At 30.8% G+C, this 24,934-nt stretch overlaps 1 protein-coding gene across 1 annotated transcript in view; it reads left to right on the forward strand.

Moving 5' to 3' along the window:
* Positions 1 to 10,138: 10,138 nt before the first annotated feature.
* Positions 10,139 to 24,934, forward strand: part of LOC143050712 (uncharacterized) — a 31,455-nt gene continuing 16,659 nt past the window's right edge. The window contains exons 1-7 of the mRNA XM_076223842.1: positions 10,139 to 10,180; positions 11,470 to 11,541; positions 16,889 to 17,072; positions 18,172 to 18,474; positions 19,056 to 19,134; positions 20,453 to 20,505; positions 20,790 to 20,846. Of these exons, the coding sequence (XP_076079957.1) occupies positions 11,509 to 11,541; positions 16,889 to 17,072; positions 18,172 to 18,474; positions 19,056 to 19,134; positions 20,453 to 20,505; positions 20,790 to 20,846 (709 nt within the window). The 5' untranslated portion in view covers positions 10,139 to 10,180; positions 11,470 to 11,508. The remainder of the gene's footprint in view (positions 10,181 to 11,469; positions 11,542 to 16,888; positions 17,073 to 18,171; positions 18,475 to 19,055; positions 19,135 to 20,452; positions 20,506 to 20,789; positions 20,847 to 24,934) is intronic.

Consider the following 24,934-nt stretch of genomic DNA (forward strand, 5'->3'; position numbering starts at 1 on the left):
AGGCATTATTTGAAGTTTATATTTTGATGTTGAGGTTGTGAAATTATTTTTTTTGTTGATATTGTTGCTAAAATGGTATTTAAAAAGGTGCAAAAATCTGTATTTTGACATTTTCTGAAACAAAATCAAATATCATACTTTAAATCAAGAAAAATTGACATTGAGCAGACAAGTTCATTATAAACTATGATTGCATCTAAAAGTTCATACATTGAATTATTAAAAACAAGATGTTTTTTTGAAATTTTTTGTTACCATGGCAACAAAAATTGGTAAAATTCATAAAAATGACAAAACACAATACTTGTTCATTATCAAAATTTTTGCTATTTTTTTATATTAATGTAATTTAACAGACAATAAAACTTATGATTTGTTTGAAAATGATAAAGAATATATTAGCTTTAATTTAAGTGGCTGAAAGACCATAGCAACCAAAAAAACGCCCTAGCAACCGGTCTGAAATTGCTGAATTAATTCAGAATCAGCATCAAATACATGGTTTTCTAGGTATTGGATACATATAGATAATGGAGTTTGAATAATATACTCAACAGTTACATAGTTAATTTACACTTGATCTGCTTTTGGTTACCATTGGAACAAAAAAGTTCAGATTTGATACAAACCATTATGTACCTTATAATATCTGTTTTGCAGCCCTGTAAATGGACTTCTTTCAACCATTATCAACAAAAATTATATTTCTCTATATTTACAACTCATATCTCTTGATTTCATGAAACGTCATTTGTTTATTGTAATAACAAAGTATGGCATAGAAATTTTAGATGGAGAGACAGAGTTAATAATGTAGGACTGCTGAATTTGGTGCATGGTTTCCTCAAAAATTTGTATTCCTGGATTTTTCTCAATATCTCAAAATTCAAATTTTATTTTGGTCTAGAATCGTAAAAGTAAACGGTGCGTCTACTAAACACTGCTAAGGACTCCTTAGTTCACTAAAGACCTATACAATGCCACTAAGGACTAGGAGGAGTGTTGTTATATATATATATATATATATGTAGGACTCTAAAGTGCGATGGGGACGCTAAAGTGCGATGGCCACGCTAAAGTGCGATGGTGTACGCTAAAGTGCGATGTACCCAGTAACTAAAGTGCGATGGTCTGCGAAAGTATAGATGAAAGCGACGTTATTTCATTATGACGTTAACAAATTTTTTTACAAACAAAAATGAACATGCCTGAAAATTAATTAAGTATTTTTGACAATCTTCTTTTACCCGGCAAGATTTACGATATTTAACAATAGATTAATGTTTCAACCAAGAGATGAACACCGGCCCCAGCAGTCCATGACTTACTGAATTTTAAAAATAGCTGTGTTATACCGGCGGAACCAAATGTATTTCTTTTTGGGAACATTCCTACAATCGACCATTTTACTTTACAGTAAAGATGAAGAATAGTAGAGAGTTTTGATAGGTGGTGGTTCAACTCTGTATTTTTTAATTTTTTCAGACGCTTTCCTCTATTCTTTATACATTTTTACTCATTATTCTCTATTCTGTAAACCCTATCCACACCTTGTGTCTTGTTTCTGTTGCTGGCTAACGGGTACATTTATATATATAATACTGTAAAAGTCGTTCATCGTTTAAACTTATATGTTGATATAATTGAAAATCAACGTCATATCAGTAAAAAAAAAAAGGCGTACGTTCAAGCGAATAAAATTTAAAAACAGTATTCGTAAATTATAAAAGTTATGTGTAGGCCCCCTATACTCGCTGCGAAACAGAAGTAAAACTTCGCCTTTTTTCTCCGTTTCTCAAAGTACAAATCATAGTTATATTTCCGACATTCTATGTACAAATCTTGTATATTTTTTTATGTACACAAAATGTTATTAATTTAGACTGAAATTGAAGATTGTTAAAGGAAGATGTTCACTGTACTGTTAGAAAGCTGTGTGAACGGCAAGATACATCAATTATCCAAATACTTTATTTACTACGCTCGAATTCGATTTAGAAGCTCTTTTTTATATTTTAAAACTCATGTCATTTACTTGCATAAATAAAGTCTACATATATACTGTAATTATTTTATATTTACAAAATGGATCTCGTGTAAAACATGTATAGGGCTTACAAGAATAGAAAAGAGTCTACCTAATACCAGGAAAAATAACTTAAGGAAATAAAGTCTAATTAACTTAAGCATAGTAGAAAACCTTTAATGTTAAAGGATCTCTTTCAAACATTACTGTGCTATACCCCACTAGCACACTAACTTCTGTATTGTTACCATTACAGTGTTTTTGGACAAACACTGTACTTTTCGTTTTCGTTTTGTTTCATTGTACTTTAGCCTCTGTTAATCAATCTTGCGTAAGCCGCTGCGTGTTATTCCATCGCACTTTAGCGTAAGACACCATCGTACTTTAGCGTAAACCATCGCACTTTAGCGTGAGACATCATCGTACTTTAGCGTAGACCATCGCACTTTAGCGTGACCATCGCACTATAGAGTACCATCGCACTTTAGAGTCCTACATATATATATATTATTTTTACATATTATGGTAGAGATAGATATTTAATGCAAAAAATTTAAATTCAAATTCTATAGAAAAATAATCATAAATAAATAAGATATTCAACATTATTTAAACGGTTCATTCCTCCTATTCCCACTTTTTTATAAATTTGGTAAGAAAAGTTAAAATTTCATGTGGGAATAGGAAGAAAACAAAGGATTATACTTAATCAACTTTTAACTGACCAAAGGTTTTTTTGGATAGGAAATAGGTTATTTTTGTATATGTTTGAATTTTGTGTTTTTAATTCAAATAAAAATGAAAGAAATGGAATAAAATTGAGAATGGAAATTCTGAATAAGTGAAAGAGACAAAAACGTGACCATATAGCATAAAACAATCGAAATAAAGAAATGTAGCAAATTATCTAATATTTCTTTTATAACACAAATTCAAAAGTAAAGTCACGCAAGCATTATAATATGAAACAAACAATACAAGTAAACAACACTAAAGTAAATCATACATTGTAGCACACACATCAGAAATCCACCGTATACTAGCCTATTCAAGTTTATTAATCTATTCAACGTGAATAAGGTGGGTGGCTGCATCGCCAAACTGTACTGTTGTTACTTCTTAGTGGGGCATTAATGCTGCATAGTGAATCATGGTTGAGGCCTAGATTCCTCATGTTTAAGTAGTTTTATTTGTTTAAAATGTTTGGTCGCGGGTGCTGGAATGTTTCGTCGACTTGCTTTGCCATCCCTTTAGATGATGTGTAGTCTCAGTCCCAGTATTGTGTAATGATCCCATCAGTATTTTGTTTCATAGTCAGTAAAGAGCATTATAATTAGTTGTGTAATTTTTTTATTTGTTGTTTTGGCTTTAAATTAGCTTTCAGTAACTGCAAGTACTCTCATATATGTTATTAGTGTCTTTTTGTGTTGGTATGTACAAGTAGCCGGCCATGTCCACTTTGTGTTGATGTTTTACAGGAATCCCACTTACATGTTTCACCTTGCCATATTCTGTATGTGTGTGCATTTCCCAAGCAAGGAGCCTTTATACAGTGGTTGTCATTTGTTGTTGTGTTACATAAAAAAAATATATTTGTCAAATTGATTTTTTTGTTCATTTGTGATTTCGGGGCCCTTTGTAGTAGCTGACTATGCAGTATGGGATTTGCTTATTGTTGAAGACGGTACAGTAACATATAGCAGTATGGAACCTAAATTCATGTTCCTTGTGCTTTTCTCTAGATACTTTGTGTGTACTGAATGTACTGGAAACAACAGTGGTTTGTGTTGATAAATTATTATATGCTGCATTTCTAATTTTAGATTAACAAATTCAATGATTTTTAAATCATATATTACGTATACCTCTGTCTATCTGACTTATTCTTTATTTTAAGGTACGCTTTGAAGAAAAAAAAACAGTTTGCAAATAAACAGACATTTTAAAAAAGGGGAGGGGGGTTTCCAACCCAGAATAAAGGGGGGGGGGTTTCCAACTATATGCTCCCATTCAAATGCATTGATCGTCAAAAAAAGGGGGGTTTCCAACCCACGGACTCCCCCTCCCCCCCCCCCTCCCCGCTTTCCCACTGGATCCGCCACTGAACAGTGTATCAACTATATTTTCTTTTAAAAAATACAGGTAAATCTTAGGTGAATTTTTAATTAACCTTGAATGTTATAAAATCAATTTATAATTAATCAAACCATCTATTGAAGGAATAGTGATTTTTAAAAGTGTGAATAAGAGGAATACACCATTTAGACATGTGCCCTTTTTTCTTTGATATGCCGAAAAAATCAATGAACCGATTGACACGTGCCAAATAACATAACAACAGTTACTGATTAAACAATCATGTGATCTTTTTTATTTTAAGTAATTTTTTTTTCAACTAGTTTGGTATAGCTGTTTACAAAGCCTTCATGTGGTACTATGTGGTATGTGCTTTTCTTACTGATGAAGGCCATAGGGTGACTTATGGTTATTTATTTCTGTTTCAATTCGTTTCTTGTGAAGATTTGTCTCATATCATAAGTTTCACCAATGTCCGTCAGTACTTTAGTCGTCACGAAGTTGGTTTCCATTTTCTAATTTTAGTTTGCCTGAACCAAATGTTATGAAACATATACATAATGCTTATTACCACAAAACAGAGATCAATTTCAATTTAGTTGACGTCACTTAAATTGTTCCCGAGTTATGCCCATTTTGCGTTACTTTTCTTTGTTTGATACTTAAGTACTTTAGTCGTCACGAAGTTGGTTTCCATTTTTTAATTTTAGTTTGCCTCCACCAAATGTTATGAAACATATACACAATGCTTATTACCACAAAACAGAAATCAAGTTTGAATTTAGTTGGCGACACTTTAACTGTTCCTGAGTTATGCCCGTTTTGCGTTACTTTTCTTTGCTTGATACTTTAAAAATTGTTAAAACCGAGAACCAGATCAGTTTCATAGGCGGATCATGGGGGGACAGCCCCCCCCCCTTTTCGTGGAAAAAAAATGGTTGATTATATAGGGAATCACTGAAGTGCGACTGGAGCCCCCCTCCCTTTTACACAAAGTTCTGGATCTGCCACTGAGTTTAAAACTGTATAGTTTACCTTAAATGACCTGGTTAAGTGAAAAAATACCTAAAAGTGACCATTTGATATTAAAGGAAATCTTTCTGAAGCCCTTTTTTTCTGTCATACATACCATATAATATTTTTTCGACTTTCATGTATTTATTTTTTTATCATTTCTGTTAAAATAAAAAAAAAGATGTGGTATAATTACCTTGAAACAATTCTTCACAAGATACCAAAATGACACAAAAATTAACAACTATAGGTTATCATACGGCCTTTAATATTGGGCAAAGCCCATCCGTAATAGTCAGCTATAAAAGGTCCCGAAATGACAATGTAAATCAATTCAAACAAGAAAACCTATCTATTTACAAAAAGTGAACGAAAAACAAATATGTAACACATAAACAGACGACAACCACTGAATTACAGGCTCCTGACTTGGGACAGGCACATACATAGAGAATGTGGCGGGGTTAAATATGTAAGCAGGATCCCAACTATATATAAATTAATCCTCAAGAAAGTCTTTTTATAGATAAATTAGTAATGATTAAGAATTTGACATATTGTGTAGACACCTATAACTACTAGTATTGTTGAAATCTTTATGTAGCCTGCTAAATTTCATTAGTTGGGTTTTTTTTTTCATTTGATTGCTGTGTTATTGACGTATAACCTACATCTCCTAAAGTTTAAGTTCCATTTTGGTGTACTTTCATAAAGGTGTATGCAAAATCATAACTAAATAGAGATGTATTGCTTTTCTTCCCCTAGGTAATATGCTAAGAGAAAGATGAACCAATGAGAAATGTACCTCAATTTAGAAAGTTAAATAAACTGAAAAATAAGTTTCACTTTCCAATCTTAAACTCTCCCCATTTTTTTACCATTTTTCGTTCAATAAATTGTTTATATTTATTGACGGGAGTTCACTTTTAATTTGCATACGTTTTAGGTCACGGATAAATGTGATTTTAATCATAAAAAGGGTGAATATTCCAGTTTTCAGACAATGCTTTGAGCAGTTATGAAACTTTGGTGACGCCAGGTTTATATCTATTAACATAACCTCCCATTAGTTTTTCATGAATTTGTGATATGACATTGAGAAGTTATTAAACTTTTATTATTCTTTGAAAAAGCGACGGGCGTAACATGCGCTCATGGCGCAGCTGTTTATTTTTATTTTAAGGAATTACACCCCTTTCAAAGTCTAGGATCAGTTAAGAGTACTTTTGAACTTTGCAGTATATCTGAGGTAGTTAATGCGCACCTTAGCTGTGCATGATCCTGATCTATGAAAGATTCAAACAAAAACTACTCAACCTCCACTCCTCCCCCAAAATGCAACAGTGTATATATTGAAATTTGTTAAGTCTTTTTAATGAGCAAAGACAGTCATGACAGTACTGAGAGTGAAACAAAGCAAAGCATGCAGTTATATTTCCATTAGGAAAATGAACATTATAAACATAATTATATGTAATTTTTTTACATAAACTATATTATATATCATTTGATTGACTGTTATGGGTGATATTTGTCACCATGGCAACTGTTGTAATAATACTTAACGATTGCAGTTTAGAGCTTATAATTATATGCTTCAATGCATGTCTTTTCATAAAGGTTTGGAAACAATTGAGAACATTGAATTCCCCATACCGCAGAATTCAATAAATAATAAATCTGTTTCCAAGGGGAAAATACGTAAACATGGTGATAAAATTCAAGAGAGCCCCACGCAATGTTTTATTCATTTTGGTCAGGTAGTATTCAAACTTTGTTACTACAATGCAAACTATGATTTACATATTTTCAATTTTCGGAAAAACACACGAAAAAATTTGATAATTTCACAATACTTCATGATTTCGAAAAAAATGAATGTTTTTTAGTATTTTTTAACAAAAAATCTAAAAGTCGGGGTTAAACTGCAATACTAACTAAGCTCTGAAGCTAAAACCAAGTTATATTGATGTTATACATGTATAGAAATTCCTGAAAATTAAATTGATTCTATTCATAATCATTATTCTATTCATAATCAGGCTCTCTGACCAAACGTTATCTTTTCAAGAATCTACATGTATGATTTTTTTTTAAATAAACCTACCCCCCGTTTTTTTCTAACCTTCAGTTCTAACCTCAATGTTTCATTATATATTATATACAGACAAGACTTTGAGTGAAGCAAAGCATGCAGTCATATTCCAATTTGAATATAAACACCGTCTATATATAATATATGTATTTTTTTACATAAATTTCTATTGATACATTTTAAAATAGATGTTACTATGTATTTCCATGGTAACTATTGAAGTCAGCAACTATTATCGATGGTAATTTAGAGTAAGCTTATGCTTAAATGTAATTTGTTATCAGTTATGGAACAATTCAGTATATTAAAGCTCTAAAACTGCAATATTCTGCAAATAATAACTCCGTTTCCAAGGAAAACATCGGTTGCTATGGTGATAAAACTAAAGAAAGTCCCAAGCTTTTTTCTATTTAATTTGGTAAGGTAGTATCCAAACTTCATAATCAAAGTGCTAACTATGCTATACACAGTTGCTCTTTTCTGAAAAACACCACAGAAAATTTGATAATTTCGCAAAAATCCCAAATTCAGAAAAGTTGAAAATATGCATTTTTTGGCAAAATTTTCAAAAAATTTACAAATTTGGTTTACATGCAATCTGAACTTAAATGATGCTAAAACCAAGTTGTATCAATGTTACATATGAAAAGTTATGAAAAATGCTTGATTCTATTCCTATTCAGGCTCTGAATTGTAGTGATTTAGCTGATTTTTGGAAGATTTTACCAGGCTTCATAACCAAAAAATAGAGTGTCCGTTACCATGGCAACCACTCATATTTTCCCGCTCATATTTATTTTTGTGCAGTATTCCGTAATTGCTTCTTCTAGGCCATTTATAGATAAAATCTGAAACCCTCATAAATCACATGTATATGGCACCCTGCCTGGTTCTTACAAAGAGCTGTACTTAACTGAATAGACATATTTAGAAAGTACTGAAAAAATTTAAATCACAAAATTACTGAACTCCTTGGGAAAATTCAAAACGGAAAGTCCCTGATCAAACGGCAAAATCAAAAGCTCAAACACATCCAACGAACGAACAACAACTGGCATATTCCTGACTTGATGCATGAAGAAAATGGTGGATTGAGCCTGGTGTTATAGCTCTTATTAATTTACTTGTAAAACTGTTCATGTCAATATAGACAATTATGTGTTCTATTACATTTTCGGTTGTATTTTTGCCAAAAAAATGTTTGAAGATTTTGTCCTTTTCAACATAATAGGAGATAATTCAGATATAAGGAGAAATAACTTAGATAAAGTTACTTTTATGATAGATTGTGTTGTGAATTAACTATTTTATTATGTAGAATGAAAACGAGTCTGTCGACCCCTTGTTTCTTTTTTAAATCTGAAAGCATATTTTTTAATATTCTATCACAAAAAAACTATTTTGATCCTTTTATTATACAAAATTTGAATTTTAAATGCATAATCTTTACAAAATCTGACAAATTTGCATATTCTGTAGCGTAAAAAAGTCCCGGTGGCCCATAAATTTTATTATATTTCTGTAAAAAGCATTTCAACTTCATTTTGACAAATTATGCCAAAAAATATGGATTTGAGTTTAGACTGCTCCCCCACCATTTAACTTAAAGTAGGTTGTATAAATTCTTGATTATTTTCAATTCAAAGATAAATGAAATCAGTATTGCTTAAATATATCAAATTAGTTTGTTCATTGGTTGGTCAATACTTGTTCGCACTGTTAGATTGGGATAGGTAATTTTTTGCCTGCACTTCCAAACATAAACAAGGTAACGTTTTTCAAGCATATTGCAAAACACCAGGAAAGCATTATATGTTATTGTGTCATACTCCTTAGAAAAAAGAGCAATATAACTATGACTCTACATCATATCTTTGATCGGTCTTTTTTTAATGTATCGTCGACGTTGTGCCCTGCATGATTCGTCCGTCAATTATGATGTTTATACCGTGATGGAACTGGAACTGGAAACCATTATTCCTGGAAGTTAAGCTTTGCAATTGAATCATTTAATAAACAGAATCATGTAAAACCTGCCATTTGAAAAAAAAACCCATTTGAATCTAATTTGTTGAATTATTTTGAACTCAACGTTTATGTAGATTTTGTTTATGCTTTTTGTGTTTAAAACCTTTTTTACAAGTTATCATTCTTTATTTGAGTATACACACACTAGTAATACATATTTTTAAGTTATATAGGTTTTTATTTTGTATCTAAAAACCCACATACAGTTTCCATGTCTCGTGATACTAACAGTACAGCAGTACAATAAAAGAAAACTCCATTGTACTAATTATAGAATTTTATCGATACTTACAATAAAAACAGTGTATGATTTCTTTATTATCTTACGTAATAGAAAGTTAGATTTTGATATAAATATGATCAATATCATTGTCAAATCTGAATGGTATAATATTAGGGGGAGACAAAACAATCATTTAGTTAATCTCGTTTCTACATTTTTTTTTATCAAGCTTGCTATTTATTGAATGTATTTATAGATCGTTATAAACGTCCTGGTATTTACATTTGTTATTTTTAACAACGAGGACCACATATGGGTTCTTAATTATATTATTGATCATTGCCGTATTAGTTTTGGCATTTTTTTTGGCGATTTTGATGTTTTTTCTAACTTATTTTATTTTTTTTATAGTAGAATTATCACCTTCAAGCACTCTTGAAACTAGACAAATCTTTAATCCAAAGGAAGTCAAGTACTACATTTTGAATTTTGATATATTAGAAGAGTAAGAAAACGTTTTATGAATATGATGGGATGTATTTTTTTCAAATAAACTGCCATAAACCTCTTTTACATTTTTGCACGAGAAAAAAAAGAGGTACATTAAGATCTTTGTAAATGTTATAAATTGAACCCCATATTTGCGTAACTCAATGTTAAAATAGATTTCACCAAAGGGATGTAACTAAAAAAATAAATGTGACTTTATCACAACAAGGTAAGTTGTATTCTTTTCATATGAAAATATAAAAAATGTTAGAATTTTCTTTAATACATGACCAAGATAGATATATATATATGCACAAAAAAAATGTAGTTCATTTTTTTAAAATGATGAAAAAGACAGCGTTTTGTATAGGGAACGTATGCATTGACCGGGCGAGGATCCAATCCTACGCGAAAATAACTGGGTAGTTACGCTAAACTTTTTGTCTTCGCCGACTGGAATAACGAGAATTACTGGATAGTTCCGATTCGGTGATCAAGGATTTTGACAAAAGTTGAAAGCTGACGGAATTTCGAGAAATGGCAATTTTAATATAAAAGAAGTCCTCTTTTTCAGCTTTAAGCCTATACTCTACATATAATAGAACACAAAGACATCTACTCTCTACGAACACATTCATTGATTTGAGTGTCTGACGTCTGAAAATGTTATACGTCACATACATTTGTCGTTCAATGTGGTGCATACAAACAATTTTAAAATTTACATAGGCAATGTAAGCATACAGGTTTAAAAAATCAAAATTATGTAAGAATAAATTTCAGAAATAGACCGAGATTTAAACTAGTCCAAAAGTTATATATAGAATTTATAAGAATCCACAAAAAGTTAATTCCACTACGCGATTGAATGATTTTGACGTATGTGGTTCAACGTATATTGTAATTCATAATAGAAATATATCATAATGACATATTATAGAATAATATCATACTGACGGGATCTGTAAAAGTACAGAGTCACGTTATAAAAACAAAAGAAATACAAAAAGTCGCATATACAAAACAAACAACCAACAAAAGAAAGCCAATACAAACACATTGACAAGATGTATAAGTACCGAGCCACGTCAAACGGATATCACATTAAACCATTCAACAGTAAAAGTAATATTAATAATAGAACAAAGACAAATGAAAGAACTGTAAAACACGTTGTTAAGATAATAAACAACGTCAGTACGCAGAATCTATACATCAAGACCGTCGTGTATTATTTGAGAAGTTGATACGAAATATTTCTTTTGATTAAATATTATCCGTTTTCACCAGGTCTAAATATTCATTTATCACATTTGTCAGTCATTAAACACACATTTTATTTAAAGAGAATGATTAACTACTAATACATATTTATTTTCAAACCATATAAGTCAAGGTCACGAGAATGATATAAATTTTCTTTATTTGTTTTTTACCTACTTTTATAAAATAATATACGTTGTCTATTTAAGACATCAGAATATAGTCAATCCAAAGTATGCATACCTGTCATTTCAGACCTTTACAGACATAGACGATCCACAATAAGATTGGTAGATGTATACAGTTAACTGGTTTCTGCTCGTAATAGTGAGTTTCTTTCTATTCATTTCACTCTATACTTAGGTCTTTTTACCTTTCCTTGGAGAGATCTTCGACTGTGACTAATTTTATATAATATATTTTTTCATCTTCTAACACGGTTTGTCTTGTTATAACAGCTCCTCGGAAATGTAAATCATGCCGATGTTTTTGTTATATCTTTAAAACGTTCTGTTCTCATTTGTTCGAAGCATTATCAAGACTTCAAATGAGAGTTATATTCCTTTCTGTATTTGATATAAGGACCAAGTAAACCATTAGTGAGAGAGACCCAGGTTTTTTCAGGAGGCATTGGACAATTTAAAGAAAATAAGTTCAAGGTCAAAGAAAAGGTTATAATCTGAACTTTTATTTAGACTTGTTATCACATTTTTAAAAAGAATAATAAATCGAAAAAAAACATTGTCAAAGTTCAAGGTCATGTTCTAGATTTGTTTTTTAAATATTGAACCATATTGGACATTTCCTAAATATTAAAAGGTAGACAATGAAATATTTTAAGTTATTTTACCTTATTTATTCTTTGTCAGAAACATATGCTGTGACAAAAATTTAATCATAATATGAAAAAAGAAGATGTGGTATGATTGCCAATGAGACAACTGTCCACAAGAGACCAAAATGACACAGACATTAACAACTATATGTCACCGTACGGCTTTCAACAATGAGCAAAGCCCATACCGCATAGTCAGCTTTAAAAGGCCCCGATAAAACATGCAATGTTAAACAATTCAAACGATAAAACTAACGGCCTTTTTTATATAAAAAAAATAAACGAGAAACAAATATGTAACACATAAACAAACGATAACCAATGAATTACAGGCTCCTGACTTGGGACAGGCACATACTTAAATAATGTTGTGGGGTTAAACATGTTAGCGGGATAACCCTAGTTTAGAGCTGTATCAAGCTTAATTATGTGTCCTTAAAAAGTAAAACTACAAAAATAATGAACTCCGAGGAGAATTCAAAACTCAAACACATCAAACGAATGGATGACAACTGTCATATTTCTCACTGGGTTCAATCTCTGCAATCGTATCAACCTGTTTCTTGCGAAACATTTCATTTTGATTTATTTTATTCAACCAATGTCAACTACATGTGATGTTTAATATATGAGAAACAAGAACCAGTTTAAAGAGAATAATATTTCGCCTGCAAGATAATTGTTACGAAGACGATTTGAATTGTGCAATACACGTTCTTATTTAGTTCGATGGTTTGGGGCTTGGAATTATATACAAAACATATACCTAACTCGAATATTTGTTAAAAACTACGTTTTAATCCAATATTTACAATATTCACAATCATTTTGGAGTACAGTTTTACAACATTGTTTGAATTATAACTATGGCATGGTAAAGACGGTTTACGTCTGCAACATTAAACATAAAATATCACACTTATCTAACCTGATTTTCTGAGATAACATAAATTAATTAAATCACCACGGCTGCATTTGCAGACCGACTATTATTTGAACCCTCAATGACTCACTGAAGGTGTCAAAAAATTTAGAAATCATGTCAAGATTGACAATTAGTTTTCTAGTGATACAAATAAGAAATAGGAAGACGAGGTATAACACAAAGTAAGTGACCATTGAAAAACAAAAATAGTTGACTGTCCTTTTGGTATCTTTCGTCCCTCTTTTAGATAATGATAATCATTTCGGGCTTCCGCACGTCATTCAACAACGAGAAAACTCATACCGTATATAGGACCATATAAATTATGTATTCTTACCTAATGCATGTTTGTTTTAATGTAATAAATCTTGTATCTTTTTTATTGATAAAACCTCGTACAATTGGTGATCGATCTTTCATAATTAGACATACTTATATATTCCAAACAATGTTGATACAGTTACAAATAGCCAAATAAGTGACGTGTTCCATCTTTCCAGTATGTGTTTAGTTGTTACTGCAATCTTCATAATTTTTGTATATCAACATCGTATAATAACATTGAATTAGTTTCATTGTGTGTTAGTAACCTAATACAATATTTATTGGGTCAGTAAATTCCAAATGGGATGAGAACGAATTCATCTTACCGACTGTCTTCACATATGGTAATTAGACTATCAAAGTGATTTAGTCGTGTTAGCTTTGGTTTTGTTTCATAAATGTATTTCAATTGTTCATCATCATTTTCATCTTTCAGATTTCTTTGTTTTTTGTTTTAAAGGGAAAATAACTCCCTTCTAACCCCATATGGTTGCAAAACCTAGATGGTAACTAACCATGTATTTTTTAGGACACTCTTTACTTAATATTTATAGTCACCACGTGTAGTCTGTTAACCAATCATAATCCCATAAATCTTAAGGAGGTTAGATATATTATTAACTACTGAATTATTTTCTTTTATGAAAATATGTATTTAATTTTTTTTTACCAATACTGATCTTACAAATAATGAGACTCGCCTTAAAAAATATTCTAAAATAGTCCGTCAAACATACGGGAGCTTCAACTTACATTAAGTGTTGTACATCTGTTCACATCTGATTGGTGTTTACATAAAACAAGCTTATTTGAATGCTAATTATTTTATTAATAGAGAAGTTCATCATAATTTATCTTCGAATGGATGTCAAGAAAAAACAATCGGAGAAGTCAAAACGTCTGTGTTGACATTAACTATCAATGATATGATCAGATTTATTAATTAACTGTTTACAAAACCTTGAATTTTGAAATACTTAGGCTTTGCTTCCTCAGAAATAGACATCCTTAGCATGTAAATAACGATAAAACGATCCTTTAAGTCGTCAAATGCTTAAATCTACCATCCAAATGTTTACTGGATAATACAAAATCATCAGGACAAATATCATATACTAGTATATATTTAAAATTAAAAGGGCTGAAATGTCATTATTATAATGACTCCATTTAATGAAAATGGGACTTATCTTGTATCATCGTTAGAAGACATTTTCTATTTTCAGGCATATTTGTGTATGTAGCTTCTGATAAAATCTTTGATTAAATTACTGATTATGAACTTTTCTTGTTAAAACGGACAGAAATGCTGTTTTTGTTTTTGTTTTACTTGACTTATTTTTGATGGTCACCAACAATTAAGAATGATATCGGTAATTTTATTTTCTTTATGAATGCGCCAGATAGAAAGTGACGGCTGTAATCCCCAAAAGCGTTGTTTAACCCTTTACTTTACCTCTGCTTATCTAGTCTTGTCTATGTTAAGGTTACGAGGTTGATCCAAACCCAGTTATATTTCACATAGCGTTACTTGCTGCCAAGTAGAGACTTTATCTTCGTGTAGGCAAAATCAAAAGCTCAAACGAATGGATAACAACTGTCATATTCCGTACTTGGTACAGACATTTTCTTATGTAGAAAATGGTGAATTGAACTTGATTGATAGCTAGCTGAGCCTCTCACTTGTATGACAGTCGCATCAAATTCCATTATATTGACAATGATGCGTGAACATATCAAAAAGAAATGATAGCAGTCTGATTGTTTGATAATCTTAATCACTAAAAAAAAAATATAAAACACATAAGTACACAATTGAATAAATTTGCCATAGATTAATAAAACAATGACAGGGTGTTTAAGTACAAAGCCACGTCATATATGTGACGATGAAACACAAAAAGGCAAATAGAGCATATAAAGCACAAAGTAAAAAATTAATGATAAGCATCAAATAACATATTAATCTATTGTAATCAAAATTCATAATATCTAATTAAGTTTGTAGATTTAGCTAACAAAGCCCTTTCATTTGTATAAAGTAACATTCGTTTATAGTGGGAAATTGTTTTAACGTTAAGTAAGCGATAATTAAAAATGTCTTGCTAGTCCTTCTCTGTGATTAATATGAGATAACTCTGTTTAATTTCCCAATCAATCTATCATGAAGGAGAGATAAATAATTCGACTTTCATTTATATTCTTTTTCAAAAATGATGAACGGTTCTTTATATTGGTATGTAATAATTTTTACTGTTTTAAATTTAAGAAATCATATTCGTACATCAATGTCTTTGATACACCATAAGCAAAAACTAAAATATATTGAATTGATACATTTTGTAATTATTCAAAATTATATCAGAAACCTATTAAAGGGAGACAATACTCGCATAGCTTTTTTTTTCGAATAGTGCATACATGTTATATAAAGGAATGTCACTCTTGCATACAAATGGCACATCAATATAATTAATTAACTGTGCATTCGTGCTCCATCTTCAATGAATATTCTAAATTATAAAAAAAAGTAAAAACACAAAAATACTGAACTCCGAGTATACCAAAAGTTGTTAATCTATAGGATAGTGAAGACTGATGAAAGCTTACCCACTGTAACAAATATTTCTTTGAAATTTTTTAAAACTTCCTTAGAAAATACTCGAGCAACTTGATTTTCATAGCTCATAATTAACGTTTGTACACAATATTTTGAATAAGTTGTAAAAGAATATTTGCTTCTCAAAGTGTAAGAAGCAATAAAATTCGTATGCTTGCATCATCTTACCCAAATACAGATTTAATTAAGTCCTGAACATTTCGACATGTGTTTGTTTATTTTTCAAAATACTGGTTTGAAACAAATCATCATCAGGTTAATACGCTACATCAAACAAGTTTAACATTAGCACAATAACTGGAGAGCCACGCCATATGCATACGAGAATATCACAAACAAAAATGACATGATGTACAGTACCACAATATCTTATTTACAACAACAACAACAGAAATAAAAAAGAAGCATAAAAAATGCTGATATTAAGCCTAACAAGCTTAAACATCGCTTTCCCATTTTTGAAATGTATATATGTATGCCAAATCCACCAATAAACGACTAAAACCAAATGGCTAAACCAACATTGACTCTACATGTTAGAATGTAAACATCACACAGGTAGAGATATAAAATATTTTTTGTCGTTTAAAGTATGAAAATATCATAGTCCTTAGTTATTTAGGCACATCCTTTGTAGAATGTAAATTAGAAGTTTACATTTTCTTCTTGTCAGTTGTCACTTGTCTAAATGCTTATTGTGTATTTCTTCTAAAAAAAAGCCACGTCATTATGAATTAAAGGTTCACAGAAGGGGATATTGGCATTAGCAAATATGACAGACCAGAATACATAAATTATAAAAGAACAATAACACAAAAGCAGAATAGCTGTTGGATAAAACCCATTAATAATTGTTTTTATCGCTTTTGTAAATAACTGGTCTTCTTGTCAACCATCTGTTCGTCAGTGTGTTCCTCCTCTCGTTACTAAAGTATATAATGTTACATAAATATCAGTTTTATAATTGTAGAATATTTGTAACTTCTTTATACCTGGATTGTCATACAGCCTTACGTGCCCTGATCGTTCACATCGGCGTCACAGACAAAATGCTTACTGCTTCGAAATGCAGCCAGAATACGTATGCTTAAAAGACCTGAACAAACTGAAAGATATAGAGTTGTGCGAAATCAGTATTGATTTCCAGCGACCAGGTAGGACCAATTAGTTCAAGAGTCAACTAAAATAGAATTATTTCTTTTATGATTTGCATATCTATAAATACTTGAATTGGATTGGTCAATTAGAATTTTTTGCTAAGTTTACACTTCGATAAACCATGTTTCCGAAACTACTTTTGTAGTCTATTCATGCGCGATACACAAGTTTACAGTAATCCCGGGATTTTCAGCAAATTGAGATTTAAAAACAATTGCATAACAGTTATGACTATTCTAGTGCATATATAACAATAAAAAAGAAATAAATTTTAATGCAATAAAGCTTCGAAAATGTATAAAAATAAAATTTAATAAAATTCCGCGAAATTTCATGAAGGATTTGTCGAATTTACGTCATGGCAAAACACGACGTCATACGAATGGAAATTTTCAAGGGAAAGATTATTTCGTTACGTGTACGCTTCAAATTCGGATAACTTTTAATTAACATGAAGTTTTTGAGGTAGGTGCTATTTCATTTAAGGTTCCGTTGTATTTATCGGACAGTTATGGTTTTTAGAAAGTCAAGATGGCGGCGTACTCCCTAGTTACGACTTGCCATTGTGTTTTTGATGGTAAATATATATAGTAGCCATCAACAAAACAAATGTTTATTAAATATCACAAATGTTTGGCTGCAGAATTATAAAGATTAAACACATTTTTTCTAGAGGTTTTTGGTGTGTTAACCGGGGCTCTTACTCACAAACTCAACATGAAAGTCCGATTAACTCACAAACTGAATAAAAGTCCGAAGGACTTTTATGTTGAGTTTGTGAGTAAGAGCCCCGGTTTACACATCAATAACCTCTAGAAAAAATGTGTTTTATCCTATAATAACCTTTTTCAGAGAAATGTAGGTTGAATGCTTTATACAAGTTATTAGCATAAGGCAGAAATACTTATAGAAACGATAAATGTCTCTAGTTTTTTTTTGTTTTTTTTAATGAGAGTTTATATATTTGTCGGCGGACTTCTGTTCTAAAAAATAAAACAAAAGTCATGATTTGAATAATGATAATAGCATGGAGAATAACAGATACAGTGGATATTATACATGTTATATTTTTAAGACTCTTTTCTTCGGTTGAAGGATACAAAATGGTTTATCGAGGAAATATTGATGGAGAAAAATGTGACATCAAACGTTATCAGCCATTTCGATATTTCAACAGCGATGGCAGTAATTGCATATTTCAGAAGTCAATCTGTAAAGAAGAAGGGCAAATAACCATTGTAAAAGGGTCATCAAAATCGGATAGCAAATGTACTTGTGACTATACAAATGGATACACATTTATTACCAAAACTTCAAATAAGTGTTATTGTAGTCCTGCAGAAGAAGACTGTTCTTGCTACCGTAAACATTGTCCTCATCGTTATGAATTATCACCAGGTACAAACACGTATTTGAACATTTTGATATATGAATGAAGCACATGATAAATATTCTGGGTTCATTTTATGGTTACAAAAAAGAATGCAACACCTTTAAAAGTTCGTGCATCCAAAGCACTTGTTTTTATTTTCATCAAGCACGCTGAAAGCCAATTATTTGAGAGCCTAGACGTATTAGAAAAAAACAATTAAAGAGTCTAGCTGACCATAAGGTCAATATACAAGAATCTCAAGATATATCAAAGATGAAGACAAAATATCTTATGTTCTCATGATCAAACATGGTCGTAAACGGTTACATGGTGTGTTCAAAATATTTTCAGGTTATGTCACAACAAAGGATACCGCTTTTTCATGATTAATGATGTAGTAGACCTATACCACTATAACAACAAAAAACTGTCATATCTCTTATTGCCGATGTATTGTTTTAAGCAATGATGAAATCCTAACAGTTTAAATGGAAACTGTATGAAGACTTTAAACATGAAGTGTCAAATTTTTCAAACAAACTATTCAAAGTATGCTTCACGTAATTTACAAATTGAAAACAATCATGTTTCATCGTTTTTATTGTAGACTACCAATGTGTATTGAAAGAAGACTTTTTAGAAGACAGTTTCTACAGACATTACAACTGTACACGGTTGATAAAATGGTAAGCTAATACATTTCATATGACGAACATAATGTTAGGTACACATCAGAATGATCAGTAAGTCAGCAAAAGATTTAACACTTAGAGCATAGATTTATAGACAATTAAAAATAACTGAAAAAATTTCTGCAAAGTGGTAGTAAAACGTTATTATTATGATGATGCCGAATTTGGTGCAGTAAAATATGTGCCTTTAATGGGTTTTTTTACTAAAAGTTACTGAAGCAATAAAATGAAAGGTACTTACTGGTCTAGAAGTATTGAATGTGTGCAAAAAATTACGGTTATATAATCAAATGTCTGCATAAATTTAAAGTGCATTTCTGTTGCTAGCCTATCTATGCAAAATGTTTAAGTATTTCTCATTCCATAAACTCAATGATGGAATACAAAACTATACAAGGTAAAGATAAGTAGCTAGAAAATTACTGAACGCGAAGGTTAATTTCACTACAATTGTCAATATAACTTATTTGGCTTTCAATTTAGTAAATATAATCATGCATGCTGAAGGTTAAAACAGAAAAGCGCTTGGACATATATTTAAAAAGAGTTATTTTCATTACCAATACTGTAGCCCATTTAGCATTGTTTAGTCATTTGTATTTCATATGGCTTACAATTTTGGTTTGTGTGGTCAACATAAAGCTAGACCTAAGTGTTTTGAAGTCTCACCTATAAAATGGGGAAAAAAGACGTTGATACATTTTATACGTTCGAACACTTTTCTTGTTTAACCTTAAACGATCAAACATTTAGAAGCTTGGGATATATAGATACTAAGACATGTTAGGAGTTTTTTGTCCAAAAAGATATAAAGAGATGAGCAATATTAAGGTGGTACCCAACACTTTCACTAAAACTATTTTGACTCGTTTAATTTTCATAAAATTTTGACAAAGTATTTTACTTTGACCCTTTAATAAAAATTTAAAAATTCAAATATTTTGAACCAACCATTTTTAATATCAGAAAAATTACACTGGTTATATAGCAGTTTGACAAACATCAAGTTTGATAATTGAGAAGCTTAATATTCCCTTTACAACATAATGTTTTTAAAACGTTTAGCTGATTTTACAAAACAGGGACGAAAGATACCAAAGGGACAGTCAAACTCATAAATCTAAAACAAACTGACAAAGCCATGGCTAAAAATGAAAAAGACAAACAGACCCACAATAGTACACATGACACAAATTTATCTCCCTGTAGTGTTAGGTACCACCTTAAGTTATAATAATCACGTGGATGAAAAGGTACTTTAGTTCTATTACATGTTTTTGTTATTTCTTTAAGTTTCATTTTCATTTGACAGGACATTTTCTATAAACGATATGAAAGTAACGAGGCAACAAAATGCTGTACATGGTAAGTTTTGTAAGTTATTATGGTCCTGTGCACTTCTTTAAAGAGTTTTGATATAACATTTTATTTTAACTCAATAGAGATAAGTGTGAACACTTGCGTTTGATCTAAACTTTTATTTTAGCAAAACTAAATTTCTGATAAGCTTTTATTTCCATTCACATTTTAAAATCAAAGAACATACTGAACATAAAAAAAAGCAGCAATAAGCTATCATTACCATTAAGTTGAAAAGCTACAATTTCTCTTACATTAAAATGTGTGTAATAATGTTATTATTATTTTAGATCAGGACAAGAGACATAGATTGGAGACTGTTTCTTCAATTAGTTACGGTAGACATGGTAAAGTATGATTAATTGAGATTTGAAAAAAAAATGATGGCTTAAATCTTAAATCTTTACTCGGCAAAGTAGAATGATGACCAAATAGTTTTCTTTTGTTTTTAATTTATTTAACAACTTATTTTTTTATCTTATTTCATTTAAAAGGACTTCGCTGGTTATGCCTAAAAAACTGAATAAAAAACATACATATCAAGCTATAAAATATCCAGACATGACAAATATGAATACTAACAGCCTGATTTACGTGTAATAGAATAAAAGAACAGAAATACGACATGTGGCAACAAACTTTAACCACTGCATTTAAACATGGGACAAGCGAATACGGTAAAGTCGGATTAAACATGTTTGCTGTTGGTTAACGGTCCCATAAAATGGGACAGTAATGCAACAGTACAACATAAAGACGTACCAGAAAATTCACTTGAAAACGGCTTAACTTGTTAGATAATAACTTAACACACAAACTAGCAAAGAAACATAACCAGTTCTGAAATCTAGCAGTTACTGAAAGCTTGTTTCAGCCAAATAATGGTATCAACAGAATGTAGGACCTTTTATATCTGCAAAGTAAATTTAGTTATATTTAAAATTTATTTATTGACTCTAAAATTAATGTTTGGACGAAACAAAAGTGTTGAATTGATAAACTTTTTAGAAAAACTGTATTAAAGAATCGATAAGTTGATACGGATCGTATCTAAATAAAATAGGTTTTATTAATTAACAACGTTACCGTGAAACTTAGTTGTTATATCCTGTTTGTAATACAGTTCTGTTTCCAGCTAACATGTTGTAACGGAATCTCTTATTTAAGAATTACTTACCGGTGACACAGAGAGGATTATTTTTAATGACACATATAGACATAGACAAAGGATATATATACACCGTAATATAAGGTCAATGAAATATTTCCGTTCAAAAAGAGAAAATTGCCAATGTGGAACGACAAATCTTCCTTTGTGTCGAAATTAATTCTATAGAAATTCTCGTGTGAAACTGAAATTTAAAAATCTAGGAAAGAACTGTTATTGCTTTTGATATTTAATTCATTTTTTGGGAATTTTCTTTGGGTAAACTTATATTTACAGAATTGTGGATATTACTTTAACGTAATTATATCAACAAACTAACAATTCTCGATTAAATCGAATTAAGACAGGTAATTTCTGAATTTGATAGAGAAACCCTTGCCATACTTGAGCCTCTGTTTGAATGTGCCGGCTGTACATGTACGCACCAATTAAGGGTCAGAATGGTGGCATTCAATCTGATGACTTGTGTAGAGAGAGTGGTACGCTCTCTGTACATTACGAATCATGAAAACAACCGTTATGCCAGTCAACATTATTGTCCCTATATACTCTAATTTCCAATGGCTATCCAAATTTCCAAGATCTTCATTTTAAACGGCCTCTATTACATACACTCCTTGTAAGATTTATTAGCCTCCTACCGACAAAGTCGAAGGGGACTGAAGTTTAACACTCTGTTCATCTGTAAGTCCGGCACATTAGTTGTCCACACATTTTTTCTTCATGCTCGAAGATATTGATTTGGTATATAGTTTATTGCATTATTATAACAAGTTACATATCAAGTTCGAATTTTGTTCCGATCTGATAATTTGTTAAGAGTTAACGTAGAAAATTCACTTAATCTGTAATTTTGTGTCAGTTTTGACGGTATTGATTTGATAATTGGTAAATAATACCATCAATACAAATTACAGTGCAAGTTGATTTTTGTTCCTGTCTGATTTTTTTTTTTGTGCAGAGATATGGTCCTTAGACTTAGAAAATTCATTTAAATAAACAATATTCTGCTCTTTTTGTCGTCATGCTTAAATGCATTGATTTGAAAAAGCTATTTAGTTTTATCAGGGAAAGTTACGTACCAAGTTAGTGACTTCGAAAGTCCACGTAACAAACAGTTTTCAACACTTTATTTCGTCATGTTTTCAGATATTGACTTGTTTCAATTTAGCCTCGTATCGTAATCGTTTAATTTAAATGTAGTTACAGTACTATGGATGTCGACGAGTATGATGCTCGACTAATAAGATTAGAATGTTCTTGTTTGTTTTAAGGAAGCTGGCTTGTCATGTTTTAGATTTTTTGGTCAGATTTTCGGAATCCTCTGGTTTAATCAATTTAAATGCCTTGAAAAAATTTGTCCGGTGACCCCCATTTTTCTTTTTGTAAATCTTTTACATGTATAATGATAAGCTGTCTGTACAAGTTTTATAAAATTTTAATTACTTTTTAACGGTTTTTCAAAACGTTATCTTGTCAATGATAAAGTAATGAAAAGTCAATTTTTTCCCGCCAAAATTGCAATGGCTTATATCTTGAAAACAAGCACGGTGACCTATATATTTTGTTTTGCTCTTTGGATTCCTTAATTAATTCCCTATCAGTATAAAATAGTGTTTTGAAAAGTTAATTACTTTGAAACTGAGAGCGCACCCGGGAAATTATATATTAATCAAATTTGATAAAAATTTATAATTTCATTCGAATGTTTTTGTTTTTTATTTACTGTGATTTAAAAATCTTCCAAACAGAGGTACATTTGAGATATATGAACATGACCATTTTCAACGGCTTACACTTTTAGCTATAATCTGTATAACTTCCCCACCTTTGGAAATAATTCGAAAAACATCCTTAACTATCCACGATCTTTCCCGAGCCACCTTTATTGGCTTTCCGTAGGCCAGAAGCCTTAAAGACTTGCTTGTGAGAGCTGATATATCCCCTAAGTGGGCTCTTCGTCTCAGGGCTCTTGCAAGGGTTTGGCACCAAATGGGATATATGAAAAGATTAAGTTTGTATAAGCGCAGTGCTTTACATTTGGGTTATATTGTTTATAACTTCAGTCACTGCAGTTTTTATTTTTTTACCTTACTCAACTCTAAAAACAAATTGGTAACTATACCAGTTTATATTGCTTGGTTCTACTCTTTTTCGAGGGAGGTAAAAGTAACAAGTCATGCTCAACTATTTAACCTTAGTCAAAATTAATTATTACCTTTTTTAATCTGCTATTTATTTGGGATGTTTAAATACCCAGTCTCTGTTGTAATTATTCTACTAATTTTAAATTTAGATCGGTCAGTGCTTTTTATTTGGAATGTTATTGGTGCAATCGTTCTTGCAACATCGTAAATGTCATCACCTTTTGAATAAAAAAATTGTGCTAGTTCATATTGCACATTACTTTTTTTATTTGAAGCATATCTTTGCAGTATCTTTTGTGATTAAGCCATAAAATATTTGTACTGTTTTAAATTTTCTTAATTGTACAAACGTCTAAACTATGTTGTTCGGTTTAAATGTCTTATTGTGTTAATTTCAAGAATCATAGTTGAATCAAAGTAGATTTATATGATTCATTTAATATCTGATGAAGGATATATATAATAGGAATATTTAAAATAATTACATTTATAGTTTCTTTGTATGCCCCACATACGATAGCAGAGGGGCATTATGTTTTCTAGTTTGTTCGTATGTTCGTTTGTTCGTCCGTCCGTCTGTCTCTCTTCATGTAAATGGTTTTTGGTCAAGGTAGTTGTTGATAAAGTTGAAGTCCAATCAACTTAACAATTAGTACACATGTTCCCTGTGATATGATCTTTCTAATGTTAATGCCAAAATGAGTCACGGTCCACTAAACATAGAAAATGATAGTGCTAGTCGAGTATCTGTGTACTATGGACACATTCTTGTATTTCCTTTCATGATTTGTTGATAGAGGAGTGTTGGTCATAAGGAAGCTATTAAACCAAGAGTTCCAAATGGTAAAGTTGAAATCATCCATTTGTAAATTTTACGGACGCCATCAGGAGTTGGTTTACTGTTATGGTATAAAAGATGATATTGGATATGTTCCTTATGTCGTAACTTTTATCCTCTTCCAGTTTTTGGAAGGTTTTGTTTCGCTTAGTATTTAATTTTCTATGTTTTGTCTTGTGTGCTATTATTTTACTGTTTATTTTGGATCTCCCTTGATGTGATGGTAGATCTTTTGTTGTAGTGTGCCAATCGGGAAGCCTCTGCTGCGATTCTCTCAAAGAT

This window comes from Mytilus galloprovincialis, chromosome 11 (genome assembly GCF_965363235.1).
Source record: "Mytilus galloprovincialis chromosome 11, xbMytGall1.hap1.1, whole genome shotgun sequence".
Classification (NCBI taxonomy): Eukaryota; Metazoa; Mollusca; class Bivalvia; order Mytilida; family Mytilidae; genus Mytilus; species Mytilus galloprovincialis.